Here is a 21393-nt window from a genome sequence, read left to right as displayed (position 1 = left end):
TAGCTATATAGGTACTAAAATATTTCCAGAAATTTCTAGTGTAAAATTGACCAGATAGGCTTTCTTAATGGCATTCTTAGTGTCCCATAATAACAATACCCTAACTTTTGAGATGCTTTACAGTTCATACAACATTTTCATATGTATTACCTCATTTGGCATTCACAAGTCTCTTGACAATGTCTCGATGTGAAGTCTAACAACTTGCTAAATAATCCTGTATTAAATGTTGGAAGTCAAATATTAACTCTTTCTTATGTGATCTAAATCCCCAGCAAAAAGGTACTTTGGATTAAATAGGTCTTGTGCCCAGAAAGTCACATTAATGTTTCTCAAAACATTACCCCCTGTTCCCATTACCAAAATAATCTGGCCCAAGAACCTAATCATGTGAACTTGCCATTTAAAGACTTTCAATAATTTCCCATTCCCTCAAAATAAAATCCTTTTAGATGTTTTCATGACTAACCAGACTAGGTTAGGACCCATTTGTGTGCTTCCACAAGTTCTCATAATACCCATCTACTTTTTGTTGTTGTTAGTCCTCACCCACCCGAGGATATTTTTTCCATTGACTTTTTTTAGAGAATGTGGAAGGCAGGGTGGAAGGGGGACGAGAGAGAGAAACATCAATGTGAGAGTGACACATCGATTGGTTGCTGTCCGCACCTGCCGCAGGGGATCAAACCTGAAACCCAGGTACATGCCCTTGCCCAGAAATCGAACCCGTGACCCTTTGGTGCCTGGGCCCACACTCTAACCACTGAGGAACAGCAGCCAGGGCTCATAACACCCATCTTAATTTTGTTTTTTCAATGTCTGCCTGTCGTGATAGACTTGAACTCAAAATATCCAATATCTAGCATATCTTCCTTGGACATAGCAGGTGATTAATAAATACTTGTTTGCGTTACAGTTTAATTATAAGCAGGAATGAATAGTTTTCAGCTATAAATCAATCAATTGATAACCTCGCTCCCTTTGAGATTTGTAAAATTGACACTAGTATTCTGGAAGATGAACCCACTGTGATTGGGTTGGCCGTATCGATGTCAAGTCCTCCAGAGCCAGGCTTTATAGAACACAGGGAACTCACCAATAAGTGCCATCTTGTCAGATTGCTTGACAAGTAATATTTATCCTCTCCTGGTGGACACCCCTACCTTACAAAACTACAAAAAGGAGATCCCTCTTCACTCAGACCTACGTTCATAACGAGGACACTTCTCTTTAAGAAACCAATTATCCTCCACAGATTTTTTAACAACTTGCAGGTGTGGCAAGTTTGCTCTCAGGCTTATTGCCTTAAGCGGGTTCTTCTGTTTTATGAGGCTTCCATTAACCATATTTAGTTATGTTATGACTAAATGGATGTGGCTAGAAAAGATGGCATATGGCAATCTATCTGTAAATTGTTACTTTTTACGGGTTAAACATTTTTGAAATTGGAAAAATCAATAAAAAGGAACCTTAATTTCAAACACAAATACACAACCACCAAGGGGAGGGAGGTCACTATTTTTTTTGATCCTGAGATAGCAACACAACTAAAAACTACTCCAAAGAAGCAAATGGTAACAGAGGTCAACACGCTGTGAACTGCAACTATTTAATTTTTACAGCATTTGTACCTTCACTAAGTGCATCGCACACACTTAACTGTCACTGAAAACAACGGGCAGACGAGTTCAGGGTAACTTGAAGAAGCACCTTTCCTAGTACAAGAGAAGGGAGGGAGGGGGGTTGGTTCTGTCCCTAAACCGTGCCACTCCTCAAATAATCCACTCATTCCTCGCACAGACGAAGCTGTCCAGAAGGGCCAGCTGAACAAGCAAGGTTTGGGCATCGAGCAGCCCGAGACCTTGAGCCAGCGAAGGGAGCCCCGCTGGTTCCAAAGCGCCCACTACAGAGGGTCTAGACTCGCCTTATTTTTCCAACCCTCCACAACCAACCTGCTCACCCTCCCCTCCCCGTGCAGAAACGCCGCAGTGCCAACCTGGGCTCCAACTGACACTGCCGGGAGGGGAAAGGACGCCAAGTCGCCCTCGCCAGGAGCCAGTGCCAGGTGAGCGCGCACGCGGCACCCGGGCCGCCCGCCGTTCCCGCGCGCTCGGCCGTCCGACGCCTCACTCGCGGGGTTACGGGGCCCGTGGCGCGAGGGCAGCCGGGGGCGCGTGCGCGCGGGAGGACGGGCGCCTCGCGCCGGCAGGTGGGCGCGTCCTCTCGCGAGCGTGCGCGCGCCGCGCCGCGCCTCCTCCCTCCCTCCCTCCCGTTCCGGGCACTCCGCATCCCCTCCCCGCCAGGAGCGCGCGCCTCCCGCCCTCGCGCCAGGTCCCTCTCGGTCTCCTGGAGGCGCACACACTCCCCGCGGAGCTTCTGCCACAGCCGCCGTCTCGGCCGCCGCTCTCTAGCCCCGTGGCTCCAGCCTCGACCCCTCCGCGCCGCGATCCTCTCCTCCTTCCTCCGCCACTCCCCTTCCCTTTCCCGCCCTTCGCTCCCACCCGGTCCGCGGAGAGAGCCTGGCTGCGAGGCAGGCGGGCGTGAGAAGGGGGTTGGAAAAATGGAGGTGCCGCGCTTGGATCATGCCCTCAACAGCCCCACCAGCCCCTGTGAGGAGGTGATCAAAAACCTCAGCCTGGAGGCCATTCAGCTGTGCGACCGGGACGGTAAGAGCGGCCGGGACCGTAGGGAGAGGAGCCGAGCCCGCGCGCGCCCGTGCGCCGCGGCCAGTCGGGTTCCGCGGACCCTGCCCACTCGGGCGGCAAGGTCTTTTGTTGTCCCCTCCGTACAAATAAATGCAGGTGGGGGTTCCCCTCAGCCCAGCCGCCCTCCCCTCCCCTCAAACCCCAGAAACAAAAGGACACCCGGGCTGGCGCGTTTGGCACGGGAAGGCGGCGGCGTCCCCGGCCGCGGCGCCCCTCGCTGTCCTCGCCCAACGGCCCCAGCGAGGAAGCTGCCCGGCGAGCGCGCCGCTCCTGCCCGCAGCTCCCGCCCGGGTCGAACCGCGACTCGGATCTTTGCCGCAGTCCCGATTTCCTGGGTCTCCTGGCACCGAAAGGGAAATGCCCTCTAGAGTCTAGATGTTTCCAGCAACCCCTCCCCCGCCCCCACCCCACTAGTTGGCATTTTCTGCCCAGAAACTTATCGGTTCCTTTTAAAAACCTCCCATCTTCGGCCATCATCCCCCGTCTCTCCCCCATCCCCAACACACACAATTTAGAATTCTTTTTATCCTCTCAAAATGGGATTGGGACCACGGGGTTTTTGTGGGGTTTTTTTTGTTTGCTTGTTTGTTTGTTTTTCAGTGAAAGGGCAGAAAATGAGTGAGTTTCAGCACCAAGGACAGCCACAAGCTTAGTGGTTTGGGGCTGTCATTCAGAAACTCGAAAAATCTGTCAAGGAATCTTATTAACCAGTGTCACCCCAAACATTTAATATAAAAATAAAATAAAAAGTTCAGACAGGAAAAACATATTTAAAGGAAGTGGACTCACATATGTGCTGGGATTCAGAATGTGTGACTTGATATTTACGGTGCATTCTATTGTTAAAGTTGACAGTCTCCTAAAGAAGGAAATTGATTGAACGCAGACAGGTCTGAGGGTTGAAGATAAGCTAGTACCGTGTACAATGTGGGTAGTCCTAGCGCTTCTGTGTTAGCTGGAGGAGTTGAAGAGTCAGTGCCATTTCAGTAATGTGGAATAAAACTTCATTTGTAAAGAAGTCATCTGATTAGTAACCATTGGCCAAATATTTGTGAAAAAGGAAAAACAATTGTGATAAAAAAAAACAATTTATATTGTCAAGATGACCCTGAACACTTTTGGCTGTAAATTAAATTAATGTTTAACTCTATATAACGTTTAACTGATGATTTAAAAAATGTTTTTAGCTAAGGTTATGTAGAGATACTGATGTGCTCACAATAAGGTTGTAAAATTTATCAGTATGTAATCCAAATAGAGGACATAGGTCTTGTTTCCAAAGTCATTTACGTGGTAATAACTTGGTTAGGTGTTGCTGTACAGTACAGTTTAGGTCAACTGAACATTGAATTTCTTTTTATTAATAAATTTAGGAAACAGAATAATTGTTCCTTGAAGCCAAAGTCACTTTAAATAATTTCTGAAATAGGTGTAGTATGGATAAATAAATACTCTTGCAAACACTGCTTATAGTATTTCCTTTATCCTTAGACTATTTTGGTCACCATAATAAAAGGTGCACATACTTATGGCATCTAAAAGTCATTATTTTGGTATTTCGCATATAAGCTTGCATTATTAGACTGTAAAGGTTATTTTTAATATACCATATAAGAAGTCATGTGGGTTTTAGTTTATGCTTTTGTGAAATGACTTTTTGTAAAGTTACCATTGTAAATATTTTATTTCATTTTCATTTACTTCAATGATATACCAAAAGCTCATTACTGTAGTAATTGGAAATAGGCAATTCATGGTTGCTCCTCAGAACCCAGTACTTTTAATACTTAAAATTGCCTTTACCATTATGTCTTAGAGATATTAGGGAAAATAATGTTTTTTATACTTTTTAATGAACTTAACAATGCTAATAGTGTAGAGTGCAAAAATAATGCTGCATATATTGTGGTCTCTTTTAGAATTGTAGCTATTATATTTTGGTGGTATTTTTTAGTTGTGTCCGTTCACAATATTGATTCTGAAAAATGAGTAAGTTATGTAACATTTAATTTTGAGGTGGGGTGCTGGCACTAGGCAATATCTATGAAAATTACTACTTATTTACAGACTTTTAATTGATCAAATATAAATTAAATAGGGTTTTATTTTATAAAATAGCTTATACCAACAAATCTACCTAACTCCTCTATTAAAAGATGTGTAAAATTTGGAAATAGGTTACTCAGAGATGTTGTTTAAATGCTTACTTTTTTATTTTGTGACTATACATGTCAATTCCAAAAATGTTAAGTTGACTTCATAAGAATAATTTAAAAGAGATACTATAGTTGTTTTATAGAACAATTTAAAATTGTTGCATTAAATTTGTCAACCAGACCTTATTTTTCATAATTTTATACTGAGAAATTTTCAGCTAGATAGATGCTATTTGCTCCCTTCACTCCCAACCTTTCACTTCTTCTCAGGTCTCACTCATCATTTTACTTCTGTAACTATATAACATAGAAAGATTATGTGGCAGAAGATTTATGTGCTTAAGTACATAGTAAGTGCTGTATTGTCATAATTTTATGATCATAGAAACACATTTGTCTTATTTGCTCTTTACTTTTCTCACTATTTTACTCTATTAATCTGATAATAGGAAAAAATGGGAGCAACATTAATTCCTTGGAAGTGTAATAAAACAGAAAAGAAGAACATATTATTGTTAAATATACATTTCCTTTTACCCTCTCCACTTGTAGATGTTTTAATTTTATGATGTTTTGCATATTACATCAACTAAGAGCTATAGTTGCTGGTAAATGTACTGTATGTCTTATGTTTCCTTGGCTCTCTTTTATATTTTTTGTCTGTCACTTGCCTATTTTCTTATAAGTTAACGTGTACATTATTAGTTACAATTCACAATGTTTCTTTATTTCATAGTTTCTCAAAGTATTTAATAGTCTGTGAAACAGTCATATAATTTTTCAATGAAGTTAGAGGGTTCTTATACACCCACATATTATCTCATTGTGCTTGTATCCTAGGCATGTGATCTTTGGTTCCTAGTTCATGGTCACTGCCTGGATGTTACTTGTAGTTCAAAATGATGATTCCCGATAGACTTCTATTGGGAAAGCAGGGTAGATGTGCTGTAGATATAGTAGTTTGAATAATCTCTATTCCAAGTAGAAGAGTATTTCTGTTCCTCCTTTCTGCTGTGCTGAAGTATCCTCAAGTTGCATATGTAATGTACTTTAATTGTGGGTATTAAAAACTGAAGGTGGAAAAAAAGCATTAACTTCTTATATGCACGCATCAATAATATGAGAAACCATCTCCAGTTTGTTTCTTCATATAGATACTTCAGACTCTAATTTACAGATGATAAGATAAAATAGCCCCCTACTCACACATAGAATCTACATTAGTTGTACTTTTCATTGTTTTTATCATGCATATGTATATAGAAGCTTTCTTTTCTTGCTGAAAGGAATGATTTATCCATATGTTGCTTTACATGCATCCTAGCTCCCTGCACTTTTGTGTGACTGATGTGTCATAAGTATAATAGTAAGGGAGAAAATACAAAATTAATTTGTTGTATAGCATTTAAATCCACCCCCAAGGTTTCCTAGCTTTAACAATATTATTTCCATGATCTAGGCATTTTATGACTCTCTAGATATGGTTTATGGAGTTTATGATGCTAGTAGTCAGCAGGGGAACATGCTTTAAAGAAATTGCATATACAGACACTGACAGATTTCCCTGTCTTTGTCTCTAACAATAGTTTTGTGGAGGAAAAGAAAGGTTTCCTCCTTTTTACATAGTTAAAAAAAGATAAATTTCTTTAAATTTGTACATTATCCTATCTATTAAGTTATAAATCATCTGGGACTTCCTTCTTTATGTTTATTGAATGTGAATTAAACAAATTTTAACTTTGGAAACATAAGGTAACATGGAAATGTTTAGTAGCATGTATAGTTTATCTCTGCTGTATTAGGTAATCCTTGGGGACATTTTCTGAAGCAGACATCTAGGAGGCGTTCCCATAACTGTTACCTTTAATAGTACAGGACTGTGAGGTCTCACTGGCATGCATATAGCATAGTGATAATACCATCTTAGAATCAGAAAGACCTCTACAGAATATTGACTCTTTATAGATATGTTTGTTATCTTAAGCAAATTACTTAACCTTTGTTTAGCCTCAAGCTTTCTCATTTTAAATGGGTATAATAATGATCCTGTAGGATTGTTAAAATAATTAAATGAATTATTACATATCTTTTCTCACAAGTTTTGACACAAAATAAAGAATAATTATTATAAATGGAATATTATTCTCTGCATACATTCTTGAGGTGAACTGCTTTTTATTTTCACTTTTTGCCAATGTTTTGATCTCTGTTTTTTCATTTCAGTTGTGTTTTATTTACTTGGTAAATCCTTCTTATGTCAATTTAACTTCATGAGTAATAAACGGAAAGGGTAAATCTGAATTTTAAAAGGACAGTTACAGTATTTTATCCTTTGCTTACATTTTCCTATCCCATCAGACATGTCCTTGTCGGCCTTAATCTTGCAAGCTCTTTTCAGCTTCTGCTTCACATCTACTGTTTGCTGCATTTCATGTGCCTTGTGATTTTGATACCTGCTTTGGGTAGGCATTTACATCAGAACCGTTCTCTGTTCTCGATTTAACAATTTTTTTCCTTATGATTTTTTTCTAAAGATAGCTCTGTACTACCATATGTGATCTCTGTATTCATTTCTTTGACCCAGATATGACTGTAGAGATACTGTAAATTTTTATTAGTGACTGAAACAAAACAAAAATAAAATAAAAACGAAAAGAAACAAACTTGAAAAAAGCTCTAAAACCATCAGATTATGTTAAACCAATTCATATTCCTAATAGGGTTTCTGATTCATTCCCAGTGAAGAACAGGAAGTTATTAGAGCAAAAGTCACATCAAAGGATATGTGACCAGACTCCCTCCAGTGGTAGAGTGACTGATGTGTCATGAGTGGTAACACTGGCAACTTCCTTTGTTGCATAGGTAAGCCAGTCAGAAATTCTCTCCATAGAACACTATCTAGAAAACTTCCAAGTCGCTTGGTTTTAGCTGCTGATATTTCCCCCCCCCCCCCTTTTAGGCCCAATCTTGATTTTTCCTTTAACTTACGTGAGTATAGTTTTCTGATTACTGTTGTATTTTATCCTGGGCTTCAGTAATAACAGCAGCTCCATCAGTTATTGCTGTAAGCATAATCCTAGTTTCTGGTTTTCCTTCTCTGCCCTTAGTAGATGCATAATTTTAAGTTTTGCCTTATAGTATTTGCTTCTTTCTTGGGTTTGTTTTCCGTTTCTGTTAAATTTCTCTATATGAATCTTTTATTGTTTACGAATTATTTAAATTCAGTTTTTACTACTCTAAACCATTTCCCTCATTCTATAACTGATTAAAATATTTTATTATTACTAGGCATTAGTTAAATTGTCTTATCAGGCTATATTTTATTCATACATTTGACAGTAAGGTTAGTATTGGGGGAAGATTTCTAGCAAAAATGTATAGAAGTGTTGAAGAATCTTGACAAAAAACAGGCAACATATCGTGTTCTCTATATGTAATGACAGTGAGTGGCAATGGTATAAAAGAAAACAAAATAATTACTAAGTCTTTGTGATTGAATTTTCAAGCAAATGGAAACTTATCAGGAGTAACTTTAGAATTTTAAGTCTGGGAAATCAGAAGAATCACTGACTGGAAAGGAAACAAGGAGAAAGAAAATAATATTAAGACCCCATGGTGACAGTTTTTTTCATCTCAAATTTTAAGTCTCAGTGAATATGCGAATGTGTCCTAAGCCTGTGTCCAGGGGCGCTTCCCTCTCTCACAGAATTCATATTTGCAGAACAATAATATATACTGCCTTCTCATTATTGTTTCAATGTGAATGCCCGTCAGAGAACCCACTTACATTCTTTTTAGACTTCTTTTACTTAATTCCTGCTCTTCAAAGGCAGTTACTCATAGTCCAATGATAACATTTTTTAGAATCATTACTAGACAAAAACCAACCACTTGATACTTTATAGAAGATTGTGAACTAGAAATTTTTTAGTAATCTCTGTAAAGGTAGTTTTAGAGTCAGGAGAGTTTTCAGAGGGATTTAGCGATAATGTTTATCTTAAGACATTTTGAATCTAACTGTAAGACTCCTCTGGACACCTATTAAACATTTAGCAACTTCTATTGTGTTCTGGGGGAAAGAGTTGTAGAATGAGAAAGAGAATTGTTCACAGAACTATACATTCCACTAGTGAGATCAGAACTTAGGTGTAAAGGGAAGGTTAGGATTTGACTTGAGCTTTAGAATGCTTCACCCCTTGAAGGAAAGGAGTGAACATATGCTGGGGAACCCCAAAGATGAAATAAATCTACATCCCAGGTTTGTTAAAAATGGAAACAAGAGCTCTGCATTTTGAAGTTGCCCAATAGATATAGTTAAGCAAAAAGGATCCTACTCTGAATTGTGGTTAGTTTTGTCTGTGATATTATGACTATTTGGGCCAAGTTTATGGTTCACTTTAAAAGGGCTGCTCTGTGGGGATTATTGTACATATATTACTTGTTGCAGTGGTGTGGCAATTAATATAAAAAAATCTCTTTATCTCTTTTTTTATGGTCAGTGGGAATGCTGCTATCTAATAATAGCATGAAAGGCTTATAGCTTCCCTAGACATATGGTATTAAAGAAAAGGCACAAAATTTTTTTCAATATACTTACTTTGATTTTCTTGAAAAATAGTGTCTTATCTTCTGTAAGCCTGAATGTTGACGAATGTCTCAAAGTCTTTCCATTTAAAAAGCTAATGATAAATGCAAACAACAATGATAATTTTTGAGCATCTACTGTGTGATATTTTTTTAATGATTGTACACTTGTATTACAAATAATGATACAGAACAGGATCAACAAGTTATAGTCCTTGGGCCAAATCTGAAAACCTGTTGCCAGTTTTTGTAAGTAAAATCTCATTGGAACACAGCCATACCCATTTGTTTATATATCGTCTATGGCTGTTTTCTTGCTACTACAGCAGAGTTGAGTAGCTGTGACAGCAGACCCCATAGCCCACAAACCTCAAAATACTTATTATTTGCTTCTTTACAGAAAAAGTTTGCCAGCTCCTAATGTCTAGGATTGAGAAAATGAATTAATCTCTTTTGATATGAATAAATATATTGAAAGAAGGGTTTCTGAAGATAAAAAGTACAATTATTTTGCTTTTACATGTTACCAGGGTTTTGATATGCATATTGATTGGGCAGAGAGCTGAAGAAAGCTGAAAAGTTTTACCAAGCAATAGGATAGCTCTATGTGGAGTCAGTTAAAGATGGGTAGCCATCTGTGCCATTGTGTCTGATAGGCAGTAAGAGAAACAAGTCCTAATTATAACTCGAAATTGTCTTCATATGATAACTTCAGAAGTAAATATTAGCTATGCATTAGTATTTTCAGGTATAATTACAATTCTAGTAATAGCTATGCTTCAAAGTTCAAAAATAATGATGTGAACTTTCAGAAATATGGATAGTTTTGATGCATATTACAGAAATTTATATTTTTTTCCTTCTAAACCAAATACTCATTGAAAGAGTCAAGCAAGATTTTATCTTTCTATCTTTTATCTCTATTGTAATACTTCTCAATCTATGTTTTTTTTATTTCTAATCTATCACTGACTGATTACTTATAAAAATATAATTAAAATGAATTATTAGAGAAATGAAATTTAAAAGATCCAAAAAGATTCAATCGATATAAAAGTTCCTATCAAATTCCTAAGAAAGTCTCTAAATGCTTAATCATAACTTTTATATTTATCACATCACAGACTGATAAATAGGTTGCATACCATAATTTGAGTACATTAGCTAAATACAGTACCATTCTATTCTTGTTCAATGATTAATAAGTTTTAGGTACTAAACTTACTCTATTACTATTCTCACTTTATTTCCTTTTGTTATTTTACTTACCTTGTATTTTTACCATTTTTTGTACATGTATTCCAACCTTAGGGTATTAAGAACTTGGGGCGGGGGGTGGGGGGCGGACGGAGAGGGGTGCAAGAATGCATATAACTTGGATCATGCATTCAAAGGATTTGTTGGCATTTAAGAAGACAATATCCTATATAATAAAGAGCTAATGTGCAAATGGTCATCACACCCCCATGGCATCATGCTGTAATGGCTCAGACACTTAACACTGGGGAGAGAGGAATGGGGACCAGCCAGGCACAAATGAGCTCAAGAGAGGAATGGGACTAGCCAGGCTGGGGCCCGGGAGAGGGACAAGTCGCCTGCCCCACGGTCCCGGGCTCTATTTTCACCTGCGGCCTGGGGGGACAAGCTGCCCGCCCATGGTCCCCTGTGGCTGTGGCCAGCCGGGCGAAGCCGACCCAGATCCTGGGTGCCTGCGACCAGCTGGAGGAGGGAATTCTGGGTCCCGGGTGTAGGGCGAGGCAGAGGCAGATAGGGGCGATCAGGCCAGCAGGGAAGCAGTTAGGGGCGATCAGGCAGGCAGGCAGGCAGGCGAGCGGTTAGGAGCCAGTGGTTAGGAGCCAGAGAGGCAGTCGGACATCCCCCAAGGGGTCCTGGATTGGAGAGGGTGCAGGCTGGGCTGAGGGACCCCCCTCCCGTGCACGAATTTCGTGTACTGGGCCTCTAGTACTTAAATAACTATAATATAGTGATAAGTACTATAATAGTGTATAGAAGAGAAAGTGCTTAATTCTGTCACGAGTTTCACAGAGGAAAGGAACATTTTTTTCTGGTTATTAACTTTACTACCAAAGAAAATAGAGACAGACTCATAGATAGAAAGCAGGTAGACAGTTCTGGTGGGGGGAGAGGTTGTTGGGATGGGTGATGGGATTGACCAAAAAAGGAAAAATGAGAGAACTCATGGACATGGACAACAGTGTGGTGGTGGTGGAGGTGGAGGTGGAAGAGGGCATAGAGGGGATAAATGGTGTTGGATAAAATAAAATAAAAATGAAGTAAAATAAAATTTGCCAGAAGTGGGATAAGACCATTTCTGGCATAGAGCATATATAAAGGCATAAAATCATGTATATTCCAGAAATCATGGCATTTAGTATTGCTCAAGAAAAGAAGTGGTCCATATGGGAAAATCAACTGAAAGGTAATTAGGACTAGCCAGATTATGGCATGAGTTTGGATTTATGTAGTCTGAAATCTCATTAATAGATTTCAAACTTTCTAATTTGTAGAGAGCCTTTAAAAAAACACATTTTGCAGAAGTCTAACAAATAAAAGTAGCATTTTATTAGTATACTTTTATCCTGTAATTTCAAACTCCTAGCATTCTTCAGATAAAGTCAATCAGGAATAGTGAGAAATTAAAATTGCAGTTATACTTGAAAGTTGCTATTTTATATCAGCCTCAACACCTGCTTTATTTTTGTATTTTATTTTTACTGAATTGTTCCTAAGAAATTCTGGTTCATACAGATAAGTAGTGGCAAATGGTAATGTTTTAAAACTCATTTTACCTTCTCACAATACTCTTCAAATAAACCGATACAGATTTAAAGAGAAACAGTAAGATGTTTTTCAATATATTTTTATTAGTTTCAGAGAGGAAGGGAGAGGGAGAGACATAGGAACATCAATGATGAGAGAGAATCATTGATCAACTGCCTCCTGCACACCCCCTACAGGGAATTGAGCCTGCAACCCTGGGTATGTGCCCTTGATGGGGAATTGAACTCTGACCTCTGGTTCATAGGTTGACACTCATAGTAGAGTAGATGTATTTTCATAGTAGAGTCAAAGAGTAAGTGTTCTTTTTGGAGGGAGGTAATAGGATGGCATCATCAGTGAGTTTAGGTTTTCATTGTGTTTTGTTTTGTTTTTTTGAGAAAATAATGTGTTTTGTGATATCCTGAGATATTTGTTGATAACATTAAGAAAAAAAAAACAGCCGAAACCGGTTTGGCTCAGTGGATAGAGCGTCGGCCTGCGGACTGAAAGGTCCCAGGTTCGATTCCTGTCAAGGGCATGTACCTTGGTTGCGGGCACATCCCCAGTAGGGGGTGTGCAGGAGGCAGCTGATCGATGTTTCTCTCTCATCGATGTTTCTAGCTCTCTATCCCTCTCCCTTCCTCTCTGTAAAAAATCAATAAAATCTATTTTAAAAAAAAAAAAAGAAAAAAAACATACCTTTTTTTGCTGATTGGTTAAATTTCAGGCAGTGGAATTTATTTTACTTTCATAATGAATCTTAAAATTATAAGAATCAATTTACCTGCATTCATAAGTTTGGTAACATTGTAACTATATTGTCAAATTGAATTTGTTCAGCGTATTAAACATCTGGATAATCAAATTAGTTTGTTCCTCATTTTTTTTGAAAGATATCTATCAAAGGTTTTTTGATTTAATAAATAAAGTATTTTTTGTTTCTTTTGAAGTATTTATATCTTGCTTCAGGATGCCCACCTAAGCTTGGTATAAAAAATGAATTTGGAAATTTTCTATTCATAATATTATAATTAGTTTTAAAAATCTTTAATTTAAGCAAGACTGCATGTGATTATCTAAAACTATTTTTAAATACCTTATTATTCAGTCCTTATTAGTAAACAATTATTACTTCATGAAAGCTGGCAACAGCTTTTACAGGAACTACCCCCCTGAGATTTTAAAATTTTATTGACTTCCCGTAATATAGTCATCTTAACACTTCTAACAATTTAGTTGATGGTATGTTAAAAACTGATTTAGACATTAAAAATTTCTTCTCCATTGTTTGTCATTTTACCATTCTTGCATTTACCTATTTTAGAAACTTCTACAGATGTAATGGAGAGATCTGCCACATTCATATTCTCATTAAGTTAAATTGGAAATATTTTACATTATGTCAGCATTTGAATTAATCAAGTATAGGTGATGAGTAATTTTGTATTCTCAGCATTTTCAGACATGTACCAAGGTTTTATTTCAATTTTTGGATAACAGTTTTATTAATTTAATATATTTACTGCAATGTCAGGCACACCTTTTTCTTAAATCATGGAACTTGTCAGAGACCATATTTGCAAAACTTTGAATGAACTCATATGTAAACCTTAATCAATAAAGAAAATTTAAAAAAACAAAAAAAGAAATCTAATGAAAAGTTACCACTTTTTATCAGTACAGTGTAAATTTTACTGATAGATGACTATCAATGAAATTTAGCATTGTATTTTAGCTTTTGTGAGAGCTTCCAGCATATTTATTTCATTTTGAACATAGTTGTGAGTGTAGTCAATATTAGCTGAAAAATCAAGTGGTACTAATTAATAGTAAGACTTTGAGACATCTTGAGTCAAATCAGTCTCAATACATACATGTTAACATTTCTTTAACATTTCTTATTGTAACTAAGTAAGTTTTATAGATAAATTGCCTATACTGGAAAAAGTAAAACTTTATCCCAAACTTAGAATAACTTCATCACAAAGATAATTAGAATAATTAGAGAATTACACAAAATTCATAGAAAGCTCTTATATTTGATTGGGGCTGAAGGGCCAAACCTGAATCTTGCATGAAATGAATTCAACTCTGCTTGCCAGGTACAAGTGTACATCTCAAAGATAATTGCGGGTTTGGTTTCAGACCACTACAGTAAAGTGAGTATTGCAGTAAAGTGAGTGGTAAACATTTTGCTGGTGAAGGGCCTTGCCTTCAGTTTGTAAAAAAAAAAAAAAAATACATAACATCTGTGAAGCACAATAAAACCAGTGCAAAAAAAAATGAGATGTGCCTGTAATAATGTGTTTGTAAAATTTTATTTGAGCTTATACTTGCTGACTTTAGTTGAACAAACAAACGTGAAACATGAACGGAGCCATAACCTTTTTATACATTGTGCCATTTCTTGCTCTGAGATGGCAGGCAAACTTTTGATGTTATCCAAAATCACATAATACAGCACAATATAATGTATGCTATTTGTATTACAATTTTAAAAATAGTTAAAATTTAAAATGAAGATAAATGATAATGTTTGCTGAACCCTTTAATGAACTCTGTATTTAAAAATATTAATTAATCATTGCTCAGGACCAATTTAAACCACTGATTCTCACCTGCAGGGCTTGTTAAACACAGATTTTAGGTTCCACCCCCAGTTTCAGATTCCTTAGATCTGGGGTGGAGTCAGAGGATTTGAATTTTCTAGCAAATTTCCAGATGATGCCAATATTGGTGATTCAGAGACCACGCTTGAAGAAGCACTGCTCTAGGTAGGTAAGAAAGAGATATTACAGATTTGGTTTTAATAAATGGTATTCTGATATCCATCTGAGGAATGAACTGGGATAGTGAGCTCAGAAGTTTAACCACTTATAAGGCAATTATAGATACTAGGATTGTTAAGGCAGATAAAAATTGGGAGCAGAATTGAACAACATTTCTTAAGTAAAAATTGGTTGATTTTGTGATTAAACTGGAAGTGTGAAATACCAAAAAGTTGTTGTTGTTGATGGCTAAATTTGCTATATTGGGTATATTTTGACACCAGTAAAGAAAGTAGTAATTGTTGGTTGGAGGGAATGTGAAGGAGTGGCATTGATAACAAGATCTTACTAAAGTGTTTTGGGGACAAGTTAGGTTTCACACACTTGTGGAATAATTACATGAAAGAGGCCAGAAATCATGTTAAAAATATCTGTGTCCCATAGGGAGAGAGTTTGAGGATAAAGATGAAAATTTGGTAGTCCTTTTCAAGCTATTTTGTTGTTGTTGCTCCTATTTTTATCAAGTGTTCTTTATCTTTTAGTCAGTATTTCAGATCCATGTCAAATTGTTGAATGAGCTCATTAGAGTAAGTAAATTTGAATTCTTTTTGTGGTGTCTAAAAGCACTTAAAATTAATTACTTTTGATTAAATAAATTTGACTTCAGTGTCCCCCTTATTTTGACTGGAAAGAGAATTAAGTATATGATTTTCCATGTTTACTGTGGAAATACACTGGAATAATTTTTTTTCTCCTTGCCAACATAATCTGCAGTACATAAAATAAATGCACTGCTAGAACTTAAATTAGCAGGGGGGAAAATGACACTATAGCCAAAAGAAAAACTAAAATCTTCACCAAAGCTATTTCTAAAACTTTCATACTGCACATGTATTTCCAAGATATTTTTTTTTTACTTTGAACCTACTAATATAAATGTTTACTAGGATATCTACTTAATACTAGCCTAAACATGACATAATCTTTATTACACTTAATTTTTGTGTTTTTTTTTGCAGATTCTTTGTATTTAAAATTAGATAAACCTTTCATTTTAATAAATACAGTTTTGTGTAACTTTTTCAAACTATGCTAAGTCTGAGTGGTTGAGATTATTCTTATGTATTTTCTTCTGTTGCAATTCAGTGTACCCAATATTAATTTCCATTGAACTTTTGTTATTTTTAGTGATTTTTTTTAAGGGAAACTTAATGATTAAAAATAGTGGTTCTGGAGTTGCTGTTTATACTATTTGTTTTGCTAAATGCCCTACTTATTGAAATTATAATGATAAAGTTTACAGTAATAATATTTGACCTTGAAGTTGTAATGTGTTTCAAATACAATCTAGCCATCTCTACTAGAATTTTTATTCTGCACCATATGTTGTGGAAGTATATATTCATCTATATAAATATTTCTAAGAACTTCACTAATATTTCTAAAAACTTATTATGGATCAACATTCACTGAACATTTTCTTCACTGACTTCATAATAATTTGAAGAATGTTTCCCCAGGTTTTTGTTGTTGTTTTTTGCCTGTAGTATGAATACTTTTTACAGTTTAAACTTTCTGATATTCAAAGACTACTTAGTTTCATTATCATGTACTAATATTTTAATGAAAATCTTAAATATATTTCTCTGGATACATGCATGATGCTGTTTATTTACCACAAATAATGTGTGTGTGCATATATGTATTTACTTATTTTTATTGCATTTTAAAATGAAGATGTGCTGTCCTTTAATAAAATGTGATATAAAATTTAAACTTACAAGACAAATTAATCAGGGAATACTCATTTTTCCTATAATAGTGTTCTTTGTTATTTCTCTAATGTTTTCATTGTTATGAATTTGACAGAAAGGCAAAATGGCAGTGAAATGTAATACCAACTAAATTGTCTTAAACAATGGTTTCTTAAATTTTCTCTGACATTTTTATGAGGGGACGTATATACTAAACATTGGAAATGCAAAGATTTAACATTTTTAGCATCATCACTTTATAGGCATGTGAAAGGTAGCTCCAATATAATAATGCTAACAAATTTCAAAAGCACTGCTGCATTTGTATTATTTCCTTATGAGTTTGCGCATTTCTATCAACATTTCTTTGTTTTCCTTTGAACACCCAGAACTCTTGTGAAATGTCAAAAACATTGTTTTGAAATAAAAAATGACTCCTAAGTAAGCTAAGTGTGATGATGTAAGAAAAAAAGAAAGGAGAAAAAGGATTTTACCCAAATAGTTTTTGTTAAATTAAAAAGTAGTTTTGCAGCACTGGCTGTGTGGCTAAGTTGGTTAGTGTTGACCCATATACCAAAAAAAGGTTGCAGGTTCAATTCACAACCAGGGTACATATCTAGTTTTTGGGTTCAGTCCCCAGTTGGGGCACGTACAAGCAGCAACCAATAAATGTTTCTCACTGGCATTGATGTTTCCCTCCCTTCCTCTCTCTCTGAAATCAATAGAAACATATCCTTGGGTGAGGATTTTTTAAAAATTTGCAAATTTTTGTTTTGACTAATATTATTATACTAACAATATAAGGTATCATAATTTATTTTGGCAGCAGAATTTACTTTGCTTTTAAAATGAACTTTATTGTCTTGTATTATCAGTAAGGATCTGTAAATGGCTTACTTCCATTAGTCTGTTGTACTTGATTTTTTATGGGGAAATTATATACTTTGCATTTACAATGTAAGGAAATTCAAAAGTGTTGTGTAAATGCCTTGAGTATATTTTGTATGAATCCAAGGTCACATAAGATAATTCGGCCATAGAATATAGTAATAAAACTTCCATTAATATTTATTTTGTCTTATCTAAAATAAGAAAAAATAAGTTTGATTAGTCTTACCTACATAGATTAATACTTGGTACATCAAATAACCATGTATACTGTATGTGTGTGGAGTACCCTTGTATTATTAGAGTATGGAATTGAGAAATGAAAAATATTAGTGTTTAGTAGAATACATACTGATGTACTTTTCTCCATACTGATATACCTATTTTTAAAAATATATATTTTATTGATTTTTTTACAGAGAGGAAGGGAGAAGGGGAGAGAGCTAGAAACATCGATGAGAGAGAAACATCGATCAGCTGCCTCCTGCACACCCGCTACTGGGGATGTGCCCGCAACCAATATACATGCCCCCAACTGGAATCGAACCTGGGACCCCTCAGTCCGCAGGCCAATGCTCTATCCACGAGCCAAACTGGTCAGGGCCTGATATACTTATTTTTTGTGTGTGATATAATATCCAACTGTGATTGCCTTAAAACCAAGTATTTAAGTAAATTGAATTTAGAGCTGGCCATTTGAATTGCTATATCATAAAATATTAAACCAAGATTATCAAAATAAAGACACATATTTGTATACATTTTAAGTAATACATTTAAAAAATTATGTATTTTATCATTCTGAATTTTTATTTTGTCCATAGTCTATAATGTTCATAATAATTATTTCAGTAGTATGTGTATATAATTTATGAAGAAATAATTCTATTTATAAGTACACTATAATCCTATCTAACAAAGAGGGAATATGCTAATTGACCCTCATGCTGTCACAAAGATGGCGGTGCCCACGGCCAATAAGGAGGGAATATACTAATTGACTGTCCTGGCCTCAAAGATGGCCGCGCCCACAGCCAATAAGGAGGGAATATGCTAATTGACTGCCCCATCCTCAAAGATGGCGGTGCCCACAGCCAATAAGGAGGGAATATGCCAATTGACTGCCCCACCCTCAAAGATGGCGGTGCCCACAGTCACAAGATGGCGGTACCCAGTCCCCTCGGCCCCACCGGGGCAGCAGGCCATGCGCCTGCCTCTGGAGTCCCCTAGCCCCCCAGTCGCCCAGGGCCGGCCCGAGGCACAGGCAAGCCTCGGATGGAGGCTGCCCAGCTGCCCAGGGCCGCCCAAGCTCAGGTAACTAGGGCCAGCCGAGGCTGATGCTGCCGGCAGTGGCAGCAGCAGAGGTGTGATGGGGCGTCGCCTTCCCCTGATCTCCGGGTCGCCTCCCACCCCTGAGGGCTCCCAGACTGTGAGAGGGGGCAGGCTGTGCTGAGGGACCCCCCCTTCCAGTACATGAGTTTTCATGCACCGGGCCTCTAGTCTATATATATAAAAGGCTAAATGTTCATCCATCCGATCGGTCACTATGATGCACACTGACCACCAGGGGGCAGACACTCAACACAGGAGCTGCCATGACACACACTGGCCATCTATATATATAAAAGGCTAAACTGCAAAGTGTCCCTTTGGGAGTTCAACTGGGAGACCAGGAGTTCGATCGCTCGCTATGACATGTGCTGACCACCAGGGGGTGGCACGGAACATGGCGGGCGACCAGTGGCAGAGGCAGGGTGCTGAGAGAGCAAGGGAAGGAGGAGGTGGGGAACAGCATGGTGGCAGCGTGTGGGCAGCAAGGGAAGGAGGAGGTGGGGAGGCGGAAAACCTGATTGGCCCTGATCGCTGGCCAAGCCTAGGGACCCTACCCATGCGTGAATTTCATGCACTGGGCCTCTAGTTTAAAAATAAACAGCATCACAGACCTGGCGCCGACAAACCAACAGTCGGCTTCCCCCAAGTGGGACACAGGCCCTATCACTACCTCAGAGTGACACCCCACCAAATCGCAGCTAACGCTGCCAAGACCCCATGGTGCCAAATGTGGCCCAGCCCAGCCCGGAAACGGTTGCTGTGGGTGCCGGGTAATGACATCACGTAGCAACGTCCGGCTTCCTCTCCCTAGTAACTAGCCTCCTTGGAGTTTTGTCAGCCCAGGAACCCAACTTGCTTTATAGCCAGGTGCAAACATTTTCAGTTAAACCAAATGTCTGTGAAGTGTTTTCACGTGCCTCATCTTATTTGATCCTCAGAAGTCCTGGAGTAGGTAGATAGGCGACTTGGTGGAATCCTATTTTCTTTTCATTAGCTGGAAAACAGAGATTTAGAAAGTTTAGAAATTTGACCCAACTGAAAAGAAATAAGACATAGTGGACCTTGAAAATGACTTCAGGTTTTCTCACTGCACAGAATATAGTCAAACACTGCTACAGTTAAATATTTTACCCTTCATTCTCCCTGCGTGATATACAATAATAATCAGCTTCGTGTTGATCTTCACTGCTGTGTTGCTGACAATTACCTGAAAGAGAAGTTGGGGTGCTTCACTGGGCTGGAAAAAGTTTAGCTAAATCAGAAAGCAGGTCTAACTAAGCAAGTTTATTCTATATAAAAGGCTAAGTTGACTCGTGCATGCGCGATTCATATAAAGCTCTCACTGGCACCAATCGCACATGTGTGGTTAAACTGTCATTGTTGATCATGAATTTGGTTGACTCTTCTATTATAGAGAAAGGGTGAATAGTGAAATTAAAATATTTCTTCTAATTAATTTCCTTTCAATGTGCATGAATTTGTGCACTGGGACATTAGTCATTTTTATAAAGGAATACAAGATTTTAAAAGTTTTAAGAATGAATTTTTATTATATTTACTCAAATAAACCCACTCAACATTGAAGGGTGGATATTATGATTACATTATATACCGTTTTTCATCAAAATTTTTTCTTCTTTTCTCAAATCAAATCTGTCTGTTTTTTTTTAATTTATCTTTATTGTTGAGAGTATTACAAATGTTCCCCCTTTTTTCCCCCCATTGTTTGTTATTGAGTTGTATGAGTTCTTTATATATTTTGGATATTAATCCTTTATCAGATATATAATTTGCAAATATTTTAACCCATTCAGCTGGTTGCTTTTTTCATTGTATTGATGATTTCCTTTGATGCACAGAAGCTTCTTAATTTCATGTAGTCCCTCTTGTTTATTTAATTTTGTTTCTTTTACTCTTGGTGTCAAATTTTTAAAAAATAATTGCCAAGACCTATGCCAAGGAGCTTATGACCTATGTTTCTTTCTAGAGTTTTATGGTTTCAGGTCTTACATTCAAGTAATTAATTCATTTTGTGTATGGTGTAAGGTAGGGGTCCAGTTTCATTTTTTGGCATATTATGCAGTTTCTCAACATCATTCATTAGAGAGACAGCCTTTTTTACTCATTGTATGTTCTTGACTGCTGTGTTATAAATTAATTGACCGTATATGGGTGGGTTTATTTCTGGCTCTATTTTGTTCCAATGATCTCTGTGTCTTTTTATGCCAATACCTACTGTTTTGATTACTGTAGCTTTGTAATATAGTTTGAAGTCAGGGTACATGCTGCCTCCAGCTTTTTTCTCAAGATTGCTTTGGCTATTTGGGGTCTTTTGTGGTTTCACGCAAATTTTAGGATTGTTTTTCTATTTCTGTGAGAAATATCATTGGAATTTTGATAGGGATTGAATTGAATCTTTAGATTG

At 37.2% G+C, this 21393-nt stretch overlaps 1 protein-coding gene across 1 annotated transcript in view; it reads left to right on the top strand.

Annotated features, from left to right (window-relative positions):
- The first annotated feature begins 2277 nt into the window (after positions 1 to 2277).
- Positions 2278 to 21393, top strand: part of PHYHIPL (phytanoyl-CoA 2-hydroxylase interacting protein like) — a 37997-nt gene continuing 18881 nt past the window's right edge. Inside the window, exon 1 of the mRNA XM_079793133.1 lies at positions 2278 to 2666. Coding sequence (XP_079649259.1) covers positions 2561 to 2666 — 106 coding nt within the window. The 5' untranslated portion in view covers positions 2278 to 2560. The remainder of the gene's footprint in view (positions 2667 to 21393) is intronic.

Source organism: Cnephaeus nilssonii (assembly GCF_951640355.1).
Source record: "Cnephaeus nilssonii genome assembly, chromosome: 16".
NCBI classification, from domain to species: domain Eukaryota; kingdom Metazoa; phylum Chordata; class Mammalia; order Chiroptera; family Vespertilionidae; genus Cnephaeus; species Cnephaeus nilssonii.
Note: the sequence above shows the minus strand (reverse complement) of the source record. Positions and strands in the feature narration are given on the sequence as shown.